Source organism: Rhodnius prolixus, unplaced genomic scaffold (assembly GCF_049639745.1).
Source record: "Rhodnius prolixus isolate KJV_2025 unplaced genomic scaffold, Rpr scaffold_7, whole genome shotgun sequence".
In the NCBI taxonomy this organism is placed as follows: domain Eukaryota; kingdom Metazoa; phylum Arthropoda; class Insecta; order Hemiptera; family Reduviidae; genus Rhodnius; species Rhodnius prolixus.
This window is the reverse complement of record NW_027411582.1, coordinates 9382715-9409573: the sequence shown is the minus strand read 5'-3', so window position 1 is coordinate 9409573 and position 26859 is coordinate 9382715. Positions and strand designations below refer to the sequence as shown.

The 26859-nt window shown below is 31.9% G+C and overlaps 1 protein-coding gene across 5 annotated transcripts in view; it reads left to right on the top strand.

Moving 5' to 3' along the window:
* Positions 1-26640, top strand: part of CkIalpha (Casein kinase Ialpha) — an 83574-nt gene extending 56934 nt beyond the window's left edge. For 2 of the 5 annotated variants that reach the window (XM_074113865.1, XM_074113867.1), the window contains 5 exons: positions 12118-12483; positions 13863-13941; positions 15240-15314; positions 16516-16858; positions 21747-26640. In XM_074113865.1, coding sequence (XP_073969966.1) covers positions 12118-12483; positions 13863-13941; positions 15240-15314; positions 16516-16858; positions 21747-21775 — 892 coding nt within the window. In that variant the 3' untranslated portion in view covers positions 21776-26640. Of the gene's footprint in view, positions 1-10854; positions 11012-12117; positions 12484-13862; positions 13942-15239; positions 15315-16515; positions 17184-21746 lie in introns of those variants that run through there. The other 3 variants (XM_074113864.1, XM_074113866.1, XM_074113868.1) reach the window with 2 other exon arrangements.
* Positions 26641-26859: the final 219 nt, after the last annotated feature.

Here is a 26859-nt window from a genome sequence, read left to right as displayed (position 1 = left end):
TAACTACAAAGTAGTAAGATACGAGATTACCAACAGAATGACAACAACATTCAAAATGGGGATTGATTGGATCTTCCCCTACTCTTCCATCAATCGTGTCATCACTTGAAAACAAAGAAGTTATTTTGTTGTCCATTCCCACTAGTTTGTTAGTGACGTTTGTGGTAATTATCTTCTGTCTAGGTTAACATCCAAGGAATTGGCCTTTTGAGTTTATTTAATTAAAAACAATCAGTGGTCTCTTCTTAGTAAGGCGTACCTTTAACTCGAGGAACTCACTTGGTCTTATTGCTCAGATAATTTTTTCTTTTTAACAATCCTAATTTCAAATTGTTCTTTGATTGCCAAATGTACAAGTAGACAATTTACAAAATATAAGTTGTGGGAATTGAAAGTGTAAGTTTGTACAATCTTTTAGAGGGTAAACCAAATGTTACAATTATCGTACGAGCAAATTTAAATTCAAATTCAGTCAAATTTCAATTCAAATTTAGTCAATTCTGAATGTTAATTGCACCCGAGTATTGTTCCAACGTGTTGAAAGTTGGTTGAAACTGCCATAGAATCTGTTGTACGATACGATATCAGCTGTAGTACTGTATGGCTTGTGGAACCCCAAGTTTTGTTGCCAATCGATAGTCAAGGATCGATCATATTACATTGTATTGGCTGGCCCCCCAAAAATAAAGTGGCTAGAAAAATTTTAAAAAAAAAAATTGGTATTCAGGAGAGTGGTGGTGTTTTTTTTGTCTTTCCGCCAATGAAATTTTCGAATTCGCTTGGGGAAAAAAAACGAACGAACTTTCAGTAACGTGGCATTTCCGTTCAATCGATTTTTCCTTTAATCTTATCCCCATCTTCCCTCCAGATCTGTCTAAGCAGGATAAGCAGGGCATAGCTGGGAAAATAAATATATTAAATCAAAACGATTGTATGCAGTGGGCCTTCGTATGAAATGTGGAACCATTTCCGTGAAAATGTTATGACATTTCCGGTTTTTGATTTTTTTTTTTTTTTAATTTCCCTCGTTGCATTACAATTATTAGAATAGAATAGAAAAGAAATTTATTATTCTGGGACAATTGTCCCCCTAAGAATAAACACAGGTACAAATAGAGGCCTTAACAGTTTGGCCTGTGATTGAAAGAAAATAAATAAATAAGTATTTACAAAAAATGAAAATCAAAATAACAGCTGAAATTAAGGATTTCGGAGGAAGCTGGATAGAAAGGAGATAACTGAATAGACGGGATTTAAAGATGGATAGGGTAGGAGCATGGCGGACAGATGATGGCAAGGAGTTCTAGAGAGAAGTAGCACGTATTAGGAAGAATTTTCCAAAGGATGAGGTACGGTGAGAGGGAATATAGAGATCGGATGAGCGAAATCTGGTGTTACCGGGAATGTATCGAGGATTTAAACTTAAGGAGTTGAAAAATATAGGAAGGCCTTTGAGACTGGATGATTAAGAAATTGCAGCCTTATAACATTGAACGTCATTGGCAGAAATGACTGGTATATTGGGCTATAAGAATTGGTATGTCCGTGGCCATTATTAAAAAAACATAATTCAAGGAAAAAGATAGAGGCGGTTGCAGAAACAGCTGCGCCTAATAATCGATTCAGTAAAGTGACTAAAGTTGTCCAAAAGGGTATTATCGATACTTAATTGTAGAATCTAAACCAAATATCAGATTTTGTTCTATGGATCTCTTGTTTTAAATTGTCAATTTAAAGTTGGTTAGTTGCAATTTGTTTTTTTTTCTGACAGCTTCAGTTTGTTTTGTTCTTTTATCTCCCCAGGTGATCTGGATTACCCAAAAAAAGATTGTTTAAAACATATATACGAGAAGTGATGGCAATTTAAATACAGATAAAAGGAATGATTTGAATTGACAATAATGTTGGAGTAATGGCGGTGAAGCGAAGAACAGATGGTGACAGGGTGTACTATAAGTTGTGTGCTGTAGAGTTAAGGTTATGTACATGCAGGTTAGGATGTGTTGCAAGTCCTACCTTTTTGTGTTTTGTTGTCTGCCCTGGCGGATACAACATAACGGTTCGTCCAGTCTGGGGTCTCTCTACTCACGACTTCCTGTCTTACTTCTTCACTGCCTTCTCTTTTGTTTTAATTTACACACACACACACACAAACCCTCTTTCTCCTGATATTTCACAGGTTTCCTTTCAATAAGGCTTCTATTGGTGCAGTTATAATAAACTTTAAAAAATATTCATTGATTTTTATCTAATAAATTAAATTTTAGCTTCGACATAGTTCTAATTCCTGTTTCGACAGTTACTTATCTATTGGTTTATCATTTTATTGTTAGTATCCCGGAAAGAGATATGTTTCTTCTTAATTTACCTAGCTCTTAACGAACTTTTACTGTACTGTGCACTTCCGATCATGAATGCTGTACCAAAAGACGCGAGACATTCAAACGAAATAAGGAATACTGCACCAAATCCATATTCTTTGTTCAAGTATTCAGCACAGTTCGGTCACTATATTTTTTCCAGTACTCCTGAAAGTAACCTCCTTCAGAGATCATCATACCAATCTCTTATGATCACATTCTGATGTACTCAGCAAGCATCAAACAATCTGTAGTAATGTCTAAATTATGTATCTTAAGGCTGAAAAGTAATCAGAATTAAGGCCTTAATTCGATCTTATTAATAACATCGATTAATATCTACATCTATACCTTCTTTCGCTGTCTAACACTGATTTCGGATTAACTACTGACCTTTGAAGCTCCATGTACCCTAAGCGAACGACTAAAACTGAAAAGTCGACCTAGTGAGAGACCTGATAAAATTTGTAAGAAGACTATGTGGAAACGTCAACAAACCTGAAAGAGATACCGAAACCTTATGCATTTAAGTGTGGGGCAGTTGCAAATAAAATCCAATATAGCTCGAACTGTAGACAATGTTGCCAATTACATCCCAAGGCACATGAAGAGCATCGATATTTCCTTTCAAACTGGAATTTATTGTATAGACTGAAAGTTGCTGACGTCATAACTGTGACGAAAATTTGAAAAATAGTAAAATAATTTATGGTGCTTCAATATATTAGATCTTTGGCATCCGAAATCATAGATGTAGATCAAATTATGAAGTAAAAATAATTCAAAGTACAAATTAATATATCTAATTGTAAATGTTTGAGATTTTATATATATTAAAAGCAGTTTGTGCACACAATTGTACTTGCTGGGTATTCTAGCGATATAAAGATGATTTTATATAATAATTAGCTAGAAAAACAATTGTTTTGATTTGAACTAATATTTGTACATCAGTATGTACCACTGCGTTGTGCACCCTCACTAAAAGAATAAACACAATAATACTCTAAGTGTACAACCCACTTTGTTATTGTTTGTTTAACCTTTCTCGCTTTAATAATGTAATAATAAACAAAAACCCTCTCTTCCATATTCTGTACAAAAATATTATTAATAAATTTACTTTATAGACGTCATTAAATTCTGTTTTTCATCAACATTTTCAACCCTTTTGAGAGAATGTTTTCTTACATTATGATATACCTTTAGACCAGCGTTTCCCAAAGTGTGGGTCGTGAACCGGCACCGGGTCGCAGAAAAATTCAGCTGGGTCGTGGCAAAAATTGTAAAAACACAAAAAAATCTATAACATTTTACTCTAAATTTTATATTTTTTGAAACTTTTTCAAGTACTGCAGGTGGCAAACCTTTACCACCGTTTCCTACCGGACCGTTTAAATTCGGATGCTCTGATTGGCTGATTTCGATTCGTCATTCAGTGCCTTCTCTGGTATATGCACCGTAAACTCACGTGTATAAAAACAACAAGTTAACATCATTACGTTTGAAATTACTATGTGATGAAAAAGAACATCATCCTTCGCACTAAGGTCAAAATATGTACCTAAAACAAAATTTACTTTATTTACTTTAAGTTTTAAATGTAGATAATGGATTGTCTTTGTTTTTGTTATATAATTATTTTGAAACTTTTGTGTATGAAATTAACAAACAAATAACTTGAATTTTGATTTTTATTAAAAAATAAAATTTGTTTTGTAAATAAATGTTTTTTTTATAAGGTGGGTCGCGAAAAAATTTAAAATCTCGTACCGGGCCGCGGTCAAAAAAGTTTGGGAAACGCTGCTTTAGACGATTAAAAAAATAAATATCTAGAAAAAGCCTAGATTGCCTTAAGATTCCCTTTCTTAATATTAACCTATTAAAATCGTTTCCTTCTACATCAGTTTTTTTTTTATTAATTAATTAAGGAAGCGGTATTGATTAAATAAAGAAAAAAGGAAGTCAATATTAAAGCCTTGGTAGTAGAAATTGTTGTACCACTTCCTGTGCACATGACACTCTTTGTATCAGCTGTTGTCTAATCCTTTTTAGTAATTTCCTTCCTCTCCCATTAGAAGTCTTCAATGCGCTGAATTTGATGGATTAACATGAATGGATTCTTTAAATTTACCTATATCTTCTTTGCTAAAAATCCAGACATTCAGCATTAATCTTGTATTAACTTTAAATTTTAATTATTTTCATTTTAATTTCAATTATTTTCAAAATAATTTTTGTCGCTTCAGTAAAAAAAATATGAAAAAAAGGGATTTGAATCAACCAATTTCCACCATTGGCCCCATAAGTGACGGACCAACATGTTCATATATCCGGATTTCATGTATAGTAACGACCATATTTCCGGTCTGCTGTCCACCCTCCCACCTTGTGCAGTTCGAATTCTAGTTGCGCCGCCCACCCGGTCAGCATGAAGTTTTATATTGTTAGTTTTTTACTTTTGTTTATGCTCACAATAGTAACAATGGCCGCTCACTTCTATTCATATTTAATTGGAAAAAGGTATATATATTTATTTCACTTGTCAAAAAGCATTCTGGCTTTGATTAAATTGTATTAGGGATGAAGTTCTGTGATACTGTAATTCCCCTGTATAATAATAATAGTCTGGGTAGCTTGGAATCAGTTAAATATAACTAATTACTTCAGTTTTATAAGGCGCCACGGTAGCCGAGCGGGTTAAGAGGCGAGACCTGCAAAGCTAATATGTATTGTGGTACTGGGTTCGATTCCCGGTCTTGGCCTTGGATTTTTTATTTAATGGTTGAATGAGAAATAGTTAAGTACGTTTGCTAGTCGCCTCCGTCCACGACACCTAATTGGTAGTTGGACGTTAAGCCCCGCCTGAAAAAATAGGCGATTACTTTACTTACTTTACTTTACTTCAGTTTTATAAAATATATGCGTGCAGATTTAGACGCTGTTGCATTTCAGCTTTTATCTCTATATTATATATCACAAATCAGGAATTCTACCTTTTAGCCGGCTAAATAGTTTCGCTAATGTACCTGTTGCATAAACGCCTAACAGGTGCCCCATTGTCTGTATCGATTATACGCGAAGAATTCTGGTTAAATATTAATTTAAAAAAAAAGAAAAATAGAGGAGTCCAAATTATGATAACAGTAATTCGTCCTTATTGATTTGAAATTTCTTATTGATTTAATGCCTAACTGATCATTTATTCACATCCATGATCTATTTAATTATTCAAGAATTAAATTAAGGCTTACTTTCACGTAATTTCTGTTTTAATGGATCAAATATTTTCTTTAATAATAATTAGGAAAGATTTTTATAACAATCATGCAGATTTTCATTGAGTTTTCTGAAGAAAACCTTTTAGAAGGTTCACTGACTCGAAAAAGTTTTTTAAAAAAAATGGATCTACCTATTTAAAATGTTTGTACCTAACACGAACACAAACCGGAAATCGTAGAATTTTGATTTAATTTTATTAAATAATTTTTCTAAGTTTTACCAAGGGCCCCTGCAATAAGGATATTTTAGGGCAACGTGTTTTTTTCCCAGTTATTTTTATTTATTATTTATTTATTACCTTAACATATAAAAATACAAAAGATACGTCAAAATATTTCAAGTCTTTATAATACAATAAAATATATAAATTAAATGATTATGATGTAATTTAATAAGTAAATAAATGAAATATATTTCACAAACTAAAACGACACTGAACTTTAATTTGTCAATAATGCTGTTCACTTCAGTTCAAAATCGCCAGGCCTCTAATTTAACTCCGTAAATTCTCGTACGCTAAAAAAAACAGCTGGTTATTAAAAATGCAAGTGGCAAGTGCCATTAACTGTATCAAAATTTTCAATTTATTGAAAAAAAAAAAGTCTAATCTTTGAGAATTGTTACCGTTTTCATGTCCTCTAATGTACTAAGACAGAACAATATATTGTTTTACAATCTGAACCATTTAATTTAATGAAAAATATGAAATTGTAGAGTTCATCTAAAAATCAGGGTCATTCCTTTCTATGGTTGTTCTACGGAGAGATTAAATCGGTTTCTGAGGATGCTGTGGATAAAATGTAGTGGATAAATTGTCGTTTGTTCATACAATTTATAGTTCTGGGCTGCGAAATGCGAACTGGAGTTGTTATAGAATTTTCTTAGTTCAGTTCTTTTTTACTGTAAACTCCATATCAGTTATTTATATTAATTTTGCATTAATTAATCTTTACTAAATTTTTGAAAATTTATCAATTATTATTAATAATTGTTGCTCGGAACCTTTCTCACAGCGCGTATTTGAAAACTAAGAATTCCAGTTTTGAAGATTTCTTGGTGTTAGATCAGTTAGAACGAGCGAACATATGTTCTAACCCTTTATCACAACAAGCCGAAGCTCACAAACTTGTTCTGAGCATTTCTGATTAAGTATTAAAACAGTCGCTTGATTGGTTAAAAAAAAAAATTCTGTACGTAACAGATAAATTGGTGTTCGTCCGGTCTAGAGTTCACTAGATTGGATTGGAATCTGAATTGAAAGAATAAAAAAAGGGGATATAAAAGAACATAAAAGAAATACTTTTTCCACAACGAACATCGAATGCAAAGTACACGCTCTTGCTTTAGGGGCTCTAAGTTCGTTTGGTGTAAAACGTAGTTTCAGAAAACAAAAAGTAATGCCTGACTTCTAAACTAGATATATTTTTAGATTAGGACAACGCCCTCTTTAGTAAACAGGAATCCATTGATTACCAACCAAATCAATAACAATCATTAAATACAATGTCTTTCACTCTTTTCCATTATTCCTAAACGCAGGGGGGTTTCTTTCATTGTTAAGGAAAACTTTATTTCTTTGATTTTATCCAGTAAGGAGCACTCATGTTTATTGTTTAAAAAAAACAAAAAAACTTAGATTACAGTCTACTCAAAATGCTAATCGATCAATTGGGACTCCACTTTCTAGCTCACACACCTCAGAAAGCACTGGCTTAGTGCAGGTCGAATGAGCGTAGAAGCTGTTGCAACTTTTATGGTAAAGTGAAAATATGGGGATGTTTCTGGCGTGTATATTTTGATTTAAATTTATTATTAATAGATTATTCACTCAAAAAATAGAAATAAATAAAATAAAATAGAGGTTTTGAGCTTGGCGCCTATGTACACTCAACTATTTAGTACAGATTTCAGGGGAACATATTTTTACATATTAAGGAAAACGTATGGTAAGGTGGATTCAACTGTTCCCTAAATTTTGTTACTCCAGACTAACAGATTTTGAAGTTAATAGGCTGCCTTTCAATTGGTATACACAATTAAAACGTTACCTGTCAACCATAGCCTCCTAAATACTTCCTAAATAATTAAAACTTAAATTCCATTGAGTCTAATAAATTGATATGTTTCTAAATTTACATAATCACTTGCTTCCACTTAATGTCGACTCCGTTACTAACAGCTCTTATAACAATCACATACATAGGGCTAACTCCTCTCCCATTCGATGTACAGCATCGAGACCCCCAAAAAGACACATCTACATAAAATTCCAAATCGAATGACACTTCATTCATGAAAATCGGTTCACGTGTTTAGGCGCTACGCAGTTAACAAAAATGGTAACAATAACAACATATTAGCATACTGGACTCCCACGCGGAGGTCCCGGGTTCGAATCCAGCAGCTGACCCTTAGATTTTCTCTTCCTAGGAGCTTCTTACAGCTCACTGTCCGGTGATGGACAGTGTTGTCTGTAACGAGAGAACACTGTCCAGAGGCCGGCAGTGCACAGGAAAAAGCTCCGGGCGCTAATAACCTCAGCTGTTGATGCGCCAAAAAAAAAAAAAAAAAAAAAATAACAAGAACAATTTTTGATAAAGCCGTTTTTGCTCATTTTCAGCAACTTTTTTTCTCAAAATCTATCAGATCTGGGTTGTTGCAAAAACAATTAGTTATAAAGGGAGGGTTTGCCTCATAATTTAAAGAAAATTTGGGAATTTTATCTTTTATACGAGTACAAAAAAATAAAAAAATTGTCAAAGTTGGGAGTTTTTCAACGTTACACTATTTTCGTGCAGTTTTTGACGATCACCCCTTGTACAACTGTCCTACCGGACAGTTTTAATACCTTTTTTAGACAAATAAGTCAGCTGGGTTCCTTTAAAATATATCTATCACTTAATTCCAACATGGAAAAGTTTAACATAGAACTATAGCTCAAATTCGTTTGTCAGGTACTAAATTTTGTAGAATTCTGATTAGGTGCAAACAAAAACAAAAAATTATGTTTACCCCCTCAAATTTTGTTCGCATTGCCACGAAAATCGATTAGACATATTAAGGAATATTGATTTAAATAATTTAAAAAAATTGTGACCATCTTGGTAATACTATATTTCTTTAAAAATAATAACTTGGGACATGTTAATAAACATAACATTGGGAAAGGTGCCAAATATATCGTGTTTTACGCGTATTTAAAGTCAAAATAGAAACAGCTTTAAATCATTTAACGATTTACCAATCTTGTTTTTTTTTTTTGTTTCTTTTAGGGATTTTCATTAATTGTATTTTCTAGAAATTGTAGTTTTTCTTTAATTTCCCAAAGATAGTGAGAGAGAGATAGTGAAAAAGGAAAATGGCTGGAATTTTAGTAAAAAAAAATTATTGTGTAAGTATTCATTTATTCCACAAATAGCCAATATTTTTCTTATTTGTAGGCCGTATGAAATTTTTGAGGACAATGCCTAATAAATTGATTGGCTTTTGATCTACCAATCAGAGTACGGTCCTCCCTTTAGTCAATTTACATTGGCTAGGAGCAAATTGGATCAATCACCCAGGTCTAATAATAATTAACATGGCAATAAAAATCAATTTCGTATTATTAACTGTAAAATGGTGTGAATAGATTTTTTAAATATGGTGAAATATTTATCAAGTTTTCCAATTTCAAATTCGGACTGAATATGTGTGTATTCAGAAAGATATATACAAAAAATCATCAAATTTAATAATAATCTTGTATAACTTGTATCTCTTATACATTCTATTTTGATTAACATCATTTAAATGACGTGGGTTATTTTTAGAATTTAATTAAAGTAAAATTGCCGGCGAAAGTTAATTAGTGCTTTAAAATATCTTAATAAAGTAGAAATCTGACGATATGATGGATGTAATTGATACGGCCAAATATTGTTGTTGCGCTCGCTTGAAAGTATTATTATTTTTTAAAATTTAAATAAATAGTTCTAAGATCTGTCCATTCAGTTGTTAATAATTTTATGCAAATTTACCATTCTCTAATCATATTTAATTCGATGGATTAATTATAATTAATTGTGTGTTAGTTTCTTATTATTTTTTCGTTAATTATAACAAATGTATTTTTTTTTTTATTAATTTTCCATTTGAAGCCAACTCCCTTTGTAAGTCTAACGGCGTAAACAGAGTAAATAAATAAATAAATATTATTTTATCGTGTAACTGGATAGAATAGAATGCAAAAGGAAAGAAATTGCCTTGGGCGCAAGAAATAATATTAAACATATTGTGATTCGTCAGCAGAGTACGATGATGACTAGCAGCTACAAGTTTATTTTCGTTACATTATTTTCTGTGGTGTCCATGTCTGACAGGGATAAAAGTGAGTATTTCCCATTCACTGCATAGCGGAAATGTCGAGTCGTCAAACCCACAAAGTCCATTAGCATTTGTTTTAAGACAGATTTCCCAGAAAATTTTTATACTCACATACTTGTATTTTTATTACCTACTGCACAATTTATATTTCAATTGCTATTTTAAAAATGTCGATTATTACTTTGCAAAACTTTCCCCAATAACGAATGTTGAATTTGTAACTGATCCCTCAAAATGGTTACTTTAAAACTTAAACTTTTATAATTTAAAATTATGTGTCAGTAAGTGCATAGCCGTTACGATTTTTTTCAGTAGTGCAAGTTATTTATAGAGACTAAAATGTTTTTAAAATATTCAAAAATTATTTAAAATAAATATGCATACATCATCAGATTGGTTGAAATTTTCATCAAGACTTTTTTTTCCACAAAAATAGCCTGAACTCTTAATGATTTACAGCAAATTTAATTACAATAATAAGCAATAAGTTGTTGTCTCTTCTTTAAAGTAATCGTTAGTTAATTCTGTTCAAATCTAAATGCAGTTTTTTCATAATTTTTGTCAAGGAATGGGTATCATGTAACTGAAAAAAATATAAAATAAGTTAAAAAAAAAAAAAGGGAAAACATGACAGTCAAAACGGAGTTCATGCAAAAAAGATTAAATTATTAAATTTATATCTATTTTTTCTTTCATAATTGTATTTTTAAAATTAAAAGAGAGAAAATGTATTAACAAAAACAAATAAACCTAATATTGTACTTATTTACATCTGTTCTAAAGTTTTTGGCATCACTGGTTGTGTAACCCTACATAAACCTTCCTACATTCTGTGCTTCGTTACCTTCACGGTGTAGTGCGTGAGTAATTCATGCGAAAGTGGAAAATTACTCTATATCAAACTAATAGATATCTTACTTACATAAATGTGGGCAGTTAATCAACAGCAAGATTTATCTTCTATTTTCAGTATTGAAATTATTGTCGGTACAATAAACATCAGTGTAAGTAAATAATTTGTAATGGCTGCTAGGACATTTTTAACACATCCTAACTATGACTTATTAGATTGTGTAGAGGTAAAAGCTTTTTCTTCTTCATTGTTATTAGGGTTTTCATGTTGAAAATTGGTTCTGATATTTTAACAATTACTTCTTGTCACTGTTTCATCATTTAATTTTCAGTTATAGTTGCCTTATTATTCTTGCATAAAAAAAAATGCTTGTTATGTTACAACGCGTGGTCGCATGGTCTTTCTTTTTGGCTACATTTTATATTTTAATAATTCATTACAGTACAGTATGTTAAAATGTTACAAAATTAATGTGTTGTATAAATCAGCATCTTTTTTTTTAGGTTTTGTGGTCCACATTAAATGGTTTGACCGGTTTTTTTTGTATATTTATTAGTTTCTGTACTGTGAAAGTTCAACAGTAGCAGATGGTGTTGTTTCTTACTTTATGGTTACTAAAGAAAGTTGTTTTCATTACCTTCCACCTGTTTTATGTGTTTATTTGATTTGATTAGTGAGTGTATATTTGTTTAAATTACTTCTAAGAATATAATGTATCAGAGTTTGGCCAGAAATACAACATATCGACTGGTTATGTTCCTAATTTTAATTTTCTGTAAAGAACTGTTTCAAATAAGCAATATTTTGTGAAATTCAGTTTGAAAAAATAGAATTAGGACTACAGTAAATGTTTCTAGAACTTAGGTTTCTTGTGAGGTGTTAATATTGAGAGATTCATGTATCGAACTATGCTGACAATATTTATTTGAAAGAACATAGCGAATTACAATAATAATTTTTTATATTTTTTTGCCAAGCTGTTCAATTTATAAAACCATCTCAATTTAGTGAACAGCGGCATACATTTGTCCTCCTAATAACGTTTATTTATGAAGAATTCAGAAAAAATTCTTTGTAACAATTTTGTTGAATGAAAGATGAGCAGGGCCAGTTCAACCTATAATGTGTGGTAGTTACTCTATCAGAACAAAATAATTTATCATAAGGAATAGATTTAGCTCTTATGGTTTGTTTTTTAAAAAAAGGTCCTCTTTTTTAATAAGAAATTAATTATTTTGTATTATTTTTCTGTTCCAGGTGGTATGGACAAGAAAAGGATTTCAATGTGTTGGTAATGGATTTACTAGGTCCTTCGCTAGAGGATCTTTTCAATTTTTGTTCACGTCGTTTCACAATCAAGACAGTACTAATGTTAGCCGATCAGATGATCGGTCGTATAGAATATATGCATTCACGTTCTTTCATCCATCGAGACATTAAACCAGATAATTTTTTAATGGGCATTGGACGTCATTGTAACAAATTATTTCTGATAGATTTTGGTCTGGCAAAAAAATATAGAGACAATCGTACCCGTGCACATATATCCTACAGAGAAGATAAGAATTTAACCGGGACCGCAAGATATGCATCCATCAATGCTCATCTTGGTATTGAACAAAGGTAAGTATGTGGTACTCTTACTATTTGCTAATTTATTGTTTGTGTTATTAGATTCTTTATCCCTTTGTACAATTGGATACCTCCCTTATTATATTTTGTTAATATCAGTTTAATTTTTCTTATATAGAGAAGTATCGGCATAAGTTTTACATTCCTTTAACTGTGATTCATTTCTTAAAGGGAGATAAACAATTATATTGAAAAAATACTAGTCTACCATTATTTTGTACTCAGTGTTGAAAATGCGGAGGCCTTCCAGGAAGGAAGGATATCTCTGCATGGACTAGTGAGGCTATAGAATCGGCCTCTTTGAGAAATTGAAGTTGAGGAAGTCCCGGTAGCACAGATTTATAGCTATTCTACTCCTACTATGCCTGAACATCTAGAAAGGTGTAGTGAAGCTTCCCTTATAGTAAAGAAAACAATGAAATAATAATATATAATTGAAAAGTGACAAAAAGGTACCTCCAGTACCTTTTCCAGTTCTTATAACTTTGAGATTTGTCTTGACAAGAAGATATTGTGGTTCGCTTCTGAAGAAATGACTTGTTGCAAACCGAATTGAGGCCCAATTAGCCCCACTATTTCCTCTCAATTACTTGTTAATATGTCCCCAATGTGAGGCCTCTGTTCTGCACAGCTGGGTTCAAAGTAACCTCCAATCTCAAGGTTAAGAGTTGAGCAAAATTTTGGAAAAGTAAAGGCGTAAGTTCCTCCAGGGATGGCTATGCCCTAAGCAGCTGGTTTTCCTCTCATCCTTGAACTTCTTAAGAGAGTGGTCGGGTCAATTAGGGGGGCCTGTGTTGTTGGTCGCCGTAAAAGTGAAGGAGCTACGTGTAATTTTTTACAGCCGTCTTTACATTACCTGAGTAGTTAGTAATTGCAAAGCCCTCAGAACACTGGCCGTCCCATGTTGATCGAACAGTTCAGGCAAATCAGAAGTTTCTTATTTTGCCATCCCAGTCCAAGTCATAGCGATTAGTTCTTCACGCCGCAGATTAACAGTGAAATTTGCTCTTCAGCTCGTTTATAATTCGGCCCTGCACTTAACAATAGAGCTTTACTTTTCTTAAGCACAAATTATGTACCCAAAATTTGTCTAAGAAGCTTTTAGAAACGCAGCAATTCTTCGAAGTAAGTTGGTCTCCGTGTTCTATGGTCATTCTTTAAGGTCCTAATTGTAATGTTGGGGGGTAATGAATGGATTTAATATTTGTTCAGTGGAATACACATAAAAGGCAGCTAGTTTGGCTATTATTTCTATTTACAAGATTATAATCATTAAAAAGTATGGTTCACCTAAAGATTATTTTAAATTACTTGCACTGTATTTAAGGAAATTTGTCTTAAATGTGTAAATAATTTTTTTTTTTTTACAGTCGGCGGGATGACATGGAATCACTTGGTTATGTAATGATGTATTTTAATAGAGGAAGCCTCCCTTGGCAGGGACTTAAAGTAAGTAAATAAATTTTATGTAATAAGTAAATATTGCTGTAACAATATTACTTGAAAATTCATGCAGAAAACATGTTCACATTTTGGTACTATTTGTCTAAGGTGGTGAGTTCTCTATTATATATTGTAATCATACATTCAAAGTGGCGTAGTTTTTTAAAAAACTATTTTTGTCCTCCAATGTTTTACCCACCTAACTGTTATATTGTTTATTATGTCGCCACAGACGTGGATATTGTTATTTTCATGCTTCAAGGACATTTGAAATCATAACTACTATTTGTGGGCTATAATTTTTGTATAAGGTAAAATGTTTTTGTATAAGTCAACAAAAGGTGACAACAACTTGCTAGAATTGTTAACAATTTTGTTTGAAGTATCATTTACAAATAGTGTCTGTACGTATCTGAATTCAAATGATTTATTTCTAAACCTTTTAATTGCCCATGTGCATGCATGCTTAGTTTTTGATGGAACGAACGTTTATTAAAATGGTTCTTCAGAAGTAAAGGTTAAAAAAACTTAAGATCTGATTTGTTTGTATCTGCTAACGTCAATGTCAAATCTATGAATTCGTGTTTTACAAGTCAAGGATTGTTTTGCAAAATAACTCAGCAGGTGTAGATGAATAGCTGTGTTACAAAAAAAAAAATTTAGCCAGTACATCTTAACAAAGTTTTGAACATGATAGAACTCCTGATAGTTTCGACACGAATACCTTCCACATCGTTCAAATTGGTGATGGTAATTGAATAGAAAACAGTTGTACCACACTTGCAACGTATGCTAAAAATTGTTTTATAGTATTTCTTCACATATTGAAACAATTTGTGAAGTCCATTTCTAAAACTTATTCCTAAAGAAATACAGTGGTATCACAATTCGTTCCGGAAGTGCGGTCGAGAACCAATTTGGTCGAGAACCGAAACAATTTATCCCATAAGAAATAATGTAAACTATGTAGTTATTTCGTTTCTAAGCCCCAGAAATATGCCGTTTTACTGGCCTAATTTTTATATTTTATGTAAAAAAACAAGGTATCTAAACAAGAAATAAGATCTATCTAAGTGTAAATATAAAAACAACTCGGTTCATCTCGGGTGTTCGAGTTCCAAATGTTTTTTCAGATTTCAGGACAATTTTTTCTCGAATTTCTTGGTCGAATAGCGATTTGTTCGAAAGTCAAGTCGTTCGAAAACCGAGCTACCACTGTATTCTTATTTAAATAAATAAATTTAACTAGGTGGAAATCGTTAGCATTATTAACGTAGATCATTAATCACATTTTGATTTTTCAGGCTGCAACAAAGAAACAGAAGTACGAGAAAATTAGTGAAAAAAAGATGTCAACACCGGTTGAAGTTTTATGCAAGGTACCATGTTTTCTTTAATTATTTAATTTCTTATGTAATAACCTACATACGTTGTCAATAGTTCTTTGGAGATGATTAACTGAAAATCTTAAAAGTCTTTGATAAGTTCAGAATAAATGTCGTAGTTCGCTATAAAAATGCACACGTCTTATTCTAAAGGAAATGTATTTAAAAATCTTACAATTGATTGATTGAGCTGAAGCTCTATTTGCAGGTAATTTAAAATGTACTTAAATGTTGTAGATTATAAGAGAAGATAATTCTCTGAAACCTCTCAAGAAAGAATTAAAAAAAGTAAAGTAATTGCCTATTTTTTTCAGGCGGGGCTTTACGTCCAACTACCAATTAGGTGCTGTGGACGGAGGCGACTAGCAAACATACTTTACTGTAAATTTCTCATATTAACCATTAAATAAAATCCAAGGCCTAAGACCGGGAATCGAACCCAGTACCACAATACATATTAACTTTACTTTGGTCTCGCCTCTAACCGCTCGGCTACCGTGGCGCCTTAAGAAAGAATTGTTATTCCTTTTATTCGTCTGACCAGCACATACATTCCTGGGCATTTAAGTTTCGGAAACAGAAAGTGCGTCAATACTGTTATTGACTTGTCCCTCTACAAAGAAAAAAAACGTTCACTAATCTTGTGCATGCTTATAAAAGTGTTCATCTGCTCAAAAACCTTTAGTGAAGATTAAATTGCTGTGTGCAATTTTTACCAACTTCTTCACTGCCACTTGCAAATGGTGCTAAATTTTTTTTGAGTTTGAAGAGTTTTTATCAGAATTGTGTGAATCTCTTAGAGGATTAATAGTTGTTATCATATGCCGTCTACTGGAGATAGGTTCGATAGTCGAGTGGTTAGAGGCGAGGCCTGCGAAGCTAAGATGCGTTGAACTACTGTGTTCGATTTCCAGTCTAGGCCTTGGACTTCATTTAATGGTGAAAATAGAAATATGCAGTGAAGAATGTTTGCTATCCGCCTCCGACCGCGACACTTTATCAGAAGTTGGACGTAAAGCCAGCCTGATAGACATTATTTTACTTTTTTTACTCAGATAGATTTACCATCCATCGCTTTTGTTTGACTAAAATTGCAAAGTTTAGAAGAATATTTTATAATCTTTTGGCTGTTCACAAATATATTACATGATTGTTTAATCATGTTTTGTTTTAATAAAATTTATTATTTTTGCAGGGATTTCCAGCCGAGTTTGCAATGTACCTCAACTATTGCAGAGGATTACGTTTCGAAGAGGGCCCAGATTATATGTATCTTCGCCAGCTATTCAGAATACTATTTAGGACGTTAAATCATCAGTATGATTATACATTCGATTGGACAATGTTGAAACAAAAATCAGCAGTGGGCGGCGGTGGCTCCGGTGTAACAATGTTGCCAGCGAGCGGTGGCGGAGGCGGTGGTGGCGGAGGAGGAGGCGGTGGTGCTGGGGCGGCCGGAGGCGGCACATCTAACCAGGCGGCGCCGTCCCCTGCGCCGGGTGCGGCCGGTGGCCCGCCACAACTTAGCCAGGGACAAGGTGAGCCCAATAGAAGATCCAGGCAGCATCACAACCCAGACTATACTGGCCAAACTGATGCTAAACTCTACCCTTCGGCAAATAATTAAAAAAAAATACAAAAAAATAAATAAAAAATTAAACAAAAAAAAAATTAATAAAACAAATTTTCCATTTTTTTTTTTAAACTTTTTAAAATAGAAAAAAAAGGAAACAAAAAAGATTTGGCCTCTGAGATACTTTGAAACTCTCTTTTGTAAACGGCTATTTTATAATTGGCTGCCTCTCCCTTGTCTTCTTTCATCTCCACCATATCTATGAATAAATAAACAATGTGCCATGTGAATTGTGCCGTTTTCATTCTCTTGTTTATTCAATTAATTTTAAAATTATTTTTTTTATAATGGGATGAATAAAAAAGTCAATTTAGAAATTTTAAGAAAACGCGAATAAGAATAATCTTTGTAATAAATAAATAAAGAATAGAGTAGTAATTAATGGAGGTTGAAATCCTAATAAAGGGAGACACTCAAATGGGAATAGCCGCGGAGTCCATTTTATAAACGCTCCCCTTTCCAATCTGAGCCGAGGAGAAAATGGTGAAGAGTTGAATATATGGTCTGTACTATTATTGAGGAGTGGAAATTGGAATCAAATAAGAGAAAAGTTAGCCTCTTCGAACGCTGGCTGTTCAAAAGATTCCTTAGAAAAACAAGTAAGTCCTAACAGAAAGAGATATCAATTCATGAAGAACATGAAGTGTAAAAACTTGGAAGATCTTAGATACATAATTTGTAGCATTTATAAGTCCCATTTTTTTTTTACCGATTTTATCGGAGGGAATGTAGTTCGTAAAAACGGACCAAGAAGAAGAAGAATCCATGGATTGATGGATAATTTGAAGAAATTCTACATCATGACTAATGGACCATTCTTAGATTAAACACAAGACTGTGCATTTTGCCGCATTCGAATGAAGGAAATTCTTAATAGTGAATTGGATGCGGATCATCTTAAAGATATCCTCAGACTTGAATTTCTGAAACCAACATTGAGCCGATCATTCATTCTCCACCTCTTCCTTTTGCAATTTAATATTGCGAAATTTTGCAAGTTTATTGAGCTTTCATTAGTCCCAATCGTACCTTCATGGTATCACTAAATTCTGGTAATCTACATACCTAAAAAAAAAAGCTCGGATGTCTTTTGGGTTTTTTTTCATCTCATTGTTAGCTTTGTGTAGTTTGCCCAACAAACAAAAACATAAAATTTGTGTACATATTCCTACAGAAGCCGTCGGGGTGTTTCCAACTCAGACATCCTTGCCAATTTAGTGTATGATTATTATATTATTTTACATTATATATGTACTTGTTAATGGGATCCTAATTTTTTTTTATGGATAAGCAGTGCTGCCTAGGTGATTGTAATTAGGAAGAATATTTATTTTTATCTATTTTAATACCCCTCTAAGCACTTAAGCCCAAAGTTCAAGGGATTATTGAGATTGTGAAGGGAAAAATAGGTACGCAAGGTTTGAATAACATAGTTTAATAATTATTTCAATAATAAGTTTTGAATTGTAAAAGAATCGCTTTAACATTGGTGTACGTGAATACAATACAAAAAAAAAGTTACGATATGATGAGTGGGAGTATCAGAAGTGTATTTAATAGAGGAAAATTTATTACAAAAATCCTTAACTTGAAATAAGATACAACTTTTCAAGAAGAAAGATAGAAGAAAAACAAAATCTTGAAAATGTTTAAAGCAAATCAACGTGAAACTAATTAAAAAAATAGTTAACAAGAAGAATGTTACAAAGATTTAAATTTCAAATAAATTTCTCTCACAATTTAGTGAATAATGAACGTATTGTACTGTTTTTAATTAAACCTAAATGAACTATTGTAAATTACTAATTAACAGAAGAAATTTCCATTGCTTTAAGCCAATTAAGAGACAATTAGGAATTTTTTTTTAACCTTTTAAAGGTTCTGGTTTGTATCCCTAGTTACATCGTAATGTTTTAAGTTAAAGAATTATGATTAGAACAGTGGGCAAATTAAGTATGGTGGATTCAAGATAGTTTTAAAGCTGAAATTTCCTAAATCATTTATAAGTAAATTTAATTTTTTCATAAATTTTTGGGGGAGGTTTTAATCTTTAATATCACCGGATGCCCTATTGAATATAAATAACAATTATGGGAAACTAATAGCCAATAAATTATATAAAATTATACCCTGAAATTTTATTAAATAAACGGTGAAGTATTTTTTTTTCGATTTAAGAAAGAATTCTGTCTGGAGGGAGATAGTTCACTAAAAAATGTATTGTAAAATGTTATCATCTCTTCTTGAGGTTTATGTATTTCATCAGATCTCTGGAGGACATACTTCCCTTAAAGTGCATTTTAGTTAGTGCCTCGTACAGTTGTAAAAAGTTTATAAAAAGTTAGTGGAAAATAATATTGTCTAAAGTCGGAGTTAAAAGAAAAATATCCTTGACAATTGCCACCACCGGGCAGAGACAGGCGAAGGAGTTTATTAAAGGCTATTCGCCGAGGCTGACTGCAGAATTAATCCGTCAAGGCCGTGTGGGGCTATAAGGATAATTGTAGGGTAATTGTATTAACTGGCCACTACAGACTCAGAAAACACATGCGTCGCATGGGCCTGGCTGATGATAGCCTCTGCAGGTTCTGCCAGGAAGAAGAGGAAACGGCACTACACGTGTTGTGTCAGTGTGAGGGGCTCGTGTGGCTAAGGATGTTATTTCTCGAGGAGGAAAAACCAAGGCCTGTGAGCTTTACCCAGGGAGTCACTCTCCAGCATTAAGAGACTGATTAAAAGGACAGGTCTGGAGGGTGAGCTTTAAAGTTAGGGGAGTAGACCCAAAGGGGTCGCAGTGGCGTAGGCCTTGAGGCCGCCCTAGTCTAATCTATCCTTGACAATTATTGCACGAAAAATACATGATCACAGGTAGATTAATCAATTTCATATTGATTGATTTGAAAGTTAGGGTAAAGAATGTTTAGGTAAATCAAATAATTTGCGTATATCTACATCTTATTTGAGTATAGTGTGAGTTGTCATATCTGGGATACAGTAAACTTGCGTGCGCTATGATGGATCAAATTGCTTTTGTTCATCAATAATCAATTGATCATGTTTTAAATTCTTTTGAAAATGTAAGAAGGAGTTCCGGGACGACACACATCTTCTTAACCCCTTTATTTATAGTTAAGCTAAGTATCTTCTTTGAAAAAATTTGAAGTCGTCAGAAACTGTTGAGAAGAGCTTGGTAGTCTAAAGAAGAAAGTCGTTTGCAATTTTTGGTTCTCGAAACTATAACGTGTGATGAATTTGACTGTGATACAAGATTATGTTCTTGAACGCCGGTTTCGGTACTTCCCTTCGTGTTTATTGTGTTTTCGCGAACATCAGAAATATGGTGGTGGATTTTATAATTTACGAGGGTCGTTTGAAAAGTCCGTGCAAAGTCAGAGAGATAGCACCACTGGCGCGTATCGAGGTTATGTTTAATTAGTAGCATCTCTTGGAAGAACATGCACCAAGTTTCAGCCAGATCGGTCTATTTCTTTGTGTTTGGCATTCATTTGAATCGATGAAGTCGAGTGATTTTCAAAAAATGGACGAAAAAGAATTTCGTGTGTTGATTAAACACTACTTTATGAAAGGCAAAACGCCTGAGGAGACTAAAGAGAAGCTTGATAAACATTATGGTGACTCTGCACCTTCGATTAGAACAGTTTATAAGTGGTTTCAAAATTTTCGGAGTGGCCATATGGGCACAAGTGACGCTGAACGTTCTGGACGCCCTGTTGAGGTTACTACTCCAGAAATCATTGATAAAATCCATGATATGGTGATGGATGACAGAAGAGTGAAGGTGCGTGAGATTGCTAGTGCTGTGGGCATCTCGAATGAACGGGTACATAATATTTTGCATCAACATTTGGACATGACAAAGCTATCCGCAAGATGGGTGCCGCGATTGCTCACGCTTGACCAAAAACGAAATTGTGTGAAGTGTTGCAAGGACGGTTTGCAGCTGTTCCAGAAGAATCCACAGGACTTTAGGCGTCGTTTCGTCACTGTGGATGAAACATGGATACATCACTACACTCCTGAGACCAAAGAACTATCTAAACAATGGGTTACCAAGGGGGAATCTGCGCCAAAAAAGGCGAAGACCGTTCCTTCGGCCGGAAAGATTGTGGCGACTGTCTTTTGGGATTCGCAAGGAATAATCCTCATCGACTATCTGGAAAAGGGTAAAACTATTACAGGTGCATATTATTCATCGTTATTGGACCGTTTGAAAAACCGAGCTGCAAGAAAAACGCCCACGATTGGCCCACAAAAAAGTCCTTTTCCATCATGACAACGCACCAGCTCACACCTCAGCAGTTGTGGTCGCGAAATTAATGGAAATAGGGTTCCAACTCGTTTCACATCCCCCCTATTCTCCGGACTTGGCTCCCTCGGACTACTATTTGTTCCCCAATATGAAGAAATGGCTGGCGGGAAAAAGATTTTATTCAAACGAGGAGGTGATTGCAGAAACGAATGGCTATTTTTCAGACTTGGACAAATCCTATTATTCGGAAGGGATCAACAAACTAGAGCAGCGTTGGACGAAGTGTATAAGCCTAAAAGGAGACTATGTTGAAAAATAAAGGTTTACCCCAAAAAATTAAGTAGTTTTTATTTTTGCACGGACTTTTCAAACGACCCTCGTACGTACTTTCTTTAGTTCGAAAAACTGCTATTTTTATAATAAACATCCACTAAATAAACATCCTCATTGAAATACTTTATTAATTAATAGTTTGTTTTTTTTATAATGTTGTATTTTTATATTATAAATATATTGACTGCAGGTAATCGGGAGAGTATGCGAGCACTCTGAACTGTCCAGATGGGCGATGAGAACACAAACAACTTCTCTACCTTGCGATCTAATCTCGCACTGATGTGACCTTCAAACAAAAAATAAAATTAATAATTAATAGAAATTTAAGGTGGCGTTCCAAAAAAAAAAAAAAAAAGAAGAAAAATTAAAAAACTAAAAAAAAAAGTCTGTGGGGAAGAAAATTGTAAACAACAATGAAATGAAACTGTGAACGCTAGCCCCAAAATTTCCCCCTCAAAATTATATTTCTTATTTTCCAAAACAAATTACACATCCAATGTTTTATAATTTAATAATATATTTATAAATAGCTATATAATATATATATATCTATTTACAAAAATCTAAATTTTGAATGATTAAAGTTAGATTTATTGATCTTTAAAAAACAAAAAAAAAATTCAATTTTTTTTTCTTATTAGCACTCATTTTTTTAAATTTCTGTAAAAGTAAAAAAAATCATTTTTGTTCAAGTATGAAATGTTTTTATATAATTAGGATTTATTATTACTATTATTTTGTATAATACTTCAATTTGTGTATTTCTTATAAAAAAAAAAGAAAAAAGAAAGATTGAGTGATATAGTGAGAAAAAGAGAATTTTCCTCTGTCTTAAATTTCCGTTCTTTGCTTCTCTTTATATTATTATAATTTTTTTTTTAATTTATAAATATTTTGTATATTTTTTTTTTTATTCGTTATTTTTTTTCGATATTAACCTTATATGTAAATTCATATTTTTATTTTATTTTATTTTTAAGAACTCTTGTTCTCTCGTGATGAGATCTATGAGTTTTTAAATTTAATAAAAAAGAAAAAAAATATGGGTCAATTATTTTGATCCTAGAAGACAGTTTTTTTTAATAAAAACAATGTCATTATGATGGAATTCAAAACTCACATCTCCTTAGATAGAGTAATTACATTTGAAAAATTTCTAAATACCAACACAAAAAGTGTGGATTATATTGCTTTATTGTTGAAATATATGGAAAGTTTTTTCTAGGAAAAAAATTAAGGCGGGACCATGATAAATGAAAAATGATGTAATAAAGCGCTGCTGTTCTCCCGCCATAATTTATTTATTTATTATTTTTGGGGCATATCGTGTTTTTTTTTTTTTTTTTTTGATCAGCATCTTTCAGTAATTTTTCAACTTACTTTCTTTTCTTTTTGTAGAAATTAAAATAATTTTATGTAATAATTTTTTAAACTGTTAATTTCAATGATTTATGATGAAATTTCTACGATCAAAGTTCGTGTGCTCGTGGACCTTGCGTTACGTTCTTATCTTCAAATCTTTCCGAGACTTTTATATCAAGGAAGCGATTATAGAGTGCATCACGACTCGGAAGAGCCTCTAAAACTTATTGTTCGTTCACTGAATGGTTTTATAAATAAAAGTATTCTATTTAGTTGTTTTAAGGACTGAGTCTGCTACCTTGCAGTATAAATCTGTTAGGAAGGAGTGTCCAGTCAAGGCTTTGAAACATACTAAGATGATTCTTATAGAGCAAGCTAATGGGTCAATCATTTGGTGTTGCAAGTTCCTTTTGCTTGTCGCCAGATGCCCACTTACCTCTCTTTTAGTCAAACGCTTGGTCAGATTGGTTGGATTTTCTCACTTTACTTTCTCTTTAGCAACTTATCAGCCCTTTCCTAGTGAGATTGGTTTTACTGAATTTGTTTTCAGACGTAAACACATTTTGGAAAAGGAGGAGGCATTCCAAAAAGTCCACACAATCAGTGCGAGCCCTATAGCAGCTCTTGATTGCTTCATTGGAATAATTTTTTTTTTCTATTGTAATACAAGATGTGAAAATCCTAATTTTCTATTTCGACCGTAACAATGAGTGGGGCAACATCTCTTTTCCTAATTAGAAAGACAATTCAACGCGACTCATAAGAGAATGGAAAGTATATTATCTAGAAGACTGTTCTTATAGTTTAGCCATAGAATGTCACCTGATAGACGTATCTTGGTAAAGGAAAACGAAAAGTGCACTCCTAGGCTTCAATCAGCTCTACCAAGTAATGTTGTTGGCCATTTTGTCAATTTTTATTTAGGACAAACGTACATTCTTGGTTAAATAGCAGGCTGTAATGCCCTCCGTGCACGAGTATACTAGCGTGTATGGCCAAATGCGAATTTTTTTTTTAATTTTCTTCAATGCAATGGCCTCAACATTTCATTACAAAATTCATAACAAGAAATAAATGAAAACTGTGCGAATTTCAACGAAACGCAAACTAAACTAATAGATCGCAGTTTTTTTTGCATATTTTGTTATTATTTTCTTTTTGTAGTGAATTCATGATTTGCTTTAAAAATATTAGGCGGGTATAATTAATAAAATAAATCCCGTAAAATTCTTTTTTGTTTTCAGTAATACCAAATTTATTTATTCAATTGGACTCTGGCGAAACATTTCAAAATGTATGTTATTATATTCAGTAAAATATTTTGCCACAAAAGAAACAGGTTTTTTTTTTAAATATGTGTTTTATTTACATATCTTTATATATATATTTTTTCTATCTTCTCTTGGTCTCATTTGTTTTTTTTTTTTCTGTTTTTATTATTAAAATAGTAATTAATATTATTAATTTGTTTTGGTATATACGATGTAAATAAAGAAAAAACAAAGTAGTTATTAGTGAATTAAAACTAAAAACAAATATTAATTAAATTTAGGTTTTTAATGAAGTAAGTGAACTATACATAGTAAATTAAAGAAACTGAATGAATCAAATCCTGTAATTAAAATATATTTATATTATATTACAGCCGCATTAAAATAAACAACATTCAAACAAAAAATATGGGAAAAAAATAGGAACCAGTGATGATAAACCCCCATAAAGGATTCATAGATTTTTTTGTTTTTTTTAAGACCAAAAAACAAAAAAAAGAATTGTATATTTTAAAAAAGAAAAGTAGGGAGGAAAAACATTTATTTTCTAATTTGTTTCCATGTTCTTGTTTAAATTATTCTCTTCATGACATACAGTCGGGCAAATGTTTCCTACGAATTTTTTAACTATATCTTCTATATATAATCCTATTGAAGAAAAATAAAATTAATCAACATTGTATGTACTAAAGAAAATTTTCTTCTCATTTAAAAATAAAAAAAAATCATTCAGTAATCCTTCCCCCTATCACATTGATTCCAGTGCAAATAACTTTGTTGTTGTATTTTATTTATAATGGTAGCCAAAATAATTTGCTTTAGTTAATCTCTTTAAGAAAAAAGAATTTGCTCGGTGGTTACGTAGTGATCCCAGGTTTGAATCCAGCTTTTAAAGTGTTTTCTGTAATGTGAATACAATGGCCCAGAGGCCTGCAAGAAGGCTAGTCAAAATTATGGCCACTCCGCCTCTGAACTAGTTTTTTTTTTTTAATTATACATTTTTATTTAATTCCTCTACTCCTAGGCCTTCTGGTGATTAGACTTTGTCGGCTGTATCCTTCAGAACGCTGTCAGACAGTGTACTTGAAATATTCTCAGATGTTTATTACTTCAAAATATACATATATTGTTATCATTGAGAAACCTTCTCCGAATTCATCCATACTCCAACAGTATCATAACTTCGGTTTATCAAGATATATATTATACATGCGCCAATTAATACTTAAATGTTTTAAAATACTTAGCACCCTAAATGGGTATATAATTTGGTTTTCTCTTATCTTTTTGTTATTTAGTGAAAACATGGGGAAATTGTGTTTAGGCCTAAAAAACTTGAAACCATAAATACAAATATTGAAAATTTCCAATTAGATAATTTCAGGACGTTTCCATTTTTATTGTATTTAGTTAGAGATGGCAGAGTGAGAGAGATAGAAACACTGGTTCAAAGAATTTGACCTTTTTTTTTTTTTTGTTAGTAGAATCATGTCTATACATTATAAATAAAAATATGGAAAAAAAAAAATGTAATAATAATATTAATGATATAAATATATATGTATATTATTTTGAATTTGTCCACGAAAGATATTTTTTTTTCGTGTTAATTGTGTTTATCTTTTATTTTTCAAAAATAAAATAATAAACACAATTTATTCAAAAAGAAGAAAACTATTCGTCGATTTTTTGTAATGTAGCAAAACAAAAAACAAAAAAAAAAAATAAATAAAAATTGGTTCGAAACCAGTTGAGCTAAAAGTTAATATTTTGTTGTACAACTATCATTTTTGCTGCTTATTAACTTTTTTTTAAGTTCTAAAGAGTTGAATTTAATTTGTGGCAATTCAAAAGAACTACTTCGAATTTTTTTTAAAAAAAAAAAAAAAGGAAAGGAATTATCTAAATGTTTTAAGTGTAAAAAGAAAATTACTTTTGATGTTCGTATATCTCTTAATTAAATGTGTATTTATATATCTGTAAATTATGGGTATATAAGAACACCACAAAAAAAAATAAATAAAACATTTAATATTACTACATATTCACAAAAAAGTGATTAAAGGTGCAAGGAACAAAAAAATAAAAAAAAAATGTCGAATTACATTAGAAGGGTATATTCTCCTACTAAAAAAATAAGTAAACCAATATCATTTATTTATAAGATTATTTCATGTACAGTTTCTTTTAAAAATTCAAAATTAAGTAAATAAATAATAGATAACGTTTATAAAATGTAATATTCACTTTACAACTTTAGTGATTACCCCTCATGAAAAGCTGATTAATTAAAAACAAATTATATAAATATATATACTTTTGTTTTAATTTTAATCTAAAAAAAAAAAGAAAAGTATAATAAAATTTGTGGTATAAATGAAAATCTCTTATTATTTGTTTATTGTACGATTGGAGAGCAGGCGGAAATATATATAAAACGGAAAGCTATTTTTGTGTAACTATTTTTATCTATTTCCAGATAATTAATTTTTGTTTCAGATTATTTCAACAGCAACACGATGGAAAACAGTAGTAGTAGAAACATGGCCAATTATATTATTATTAAAAATTTAATACTGTGATTAATTGAGCCCACATCTATACTGTTTTAGAGTGCGGATCGAATATCATTTTTTCTGAATGCTGTGAAATAATGCTGATCGTCTA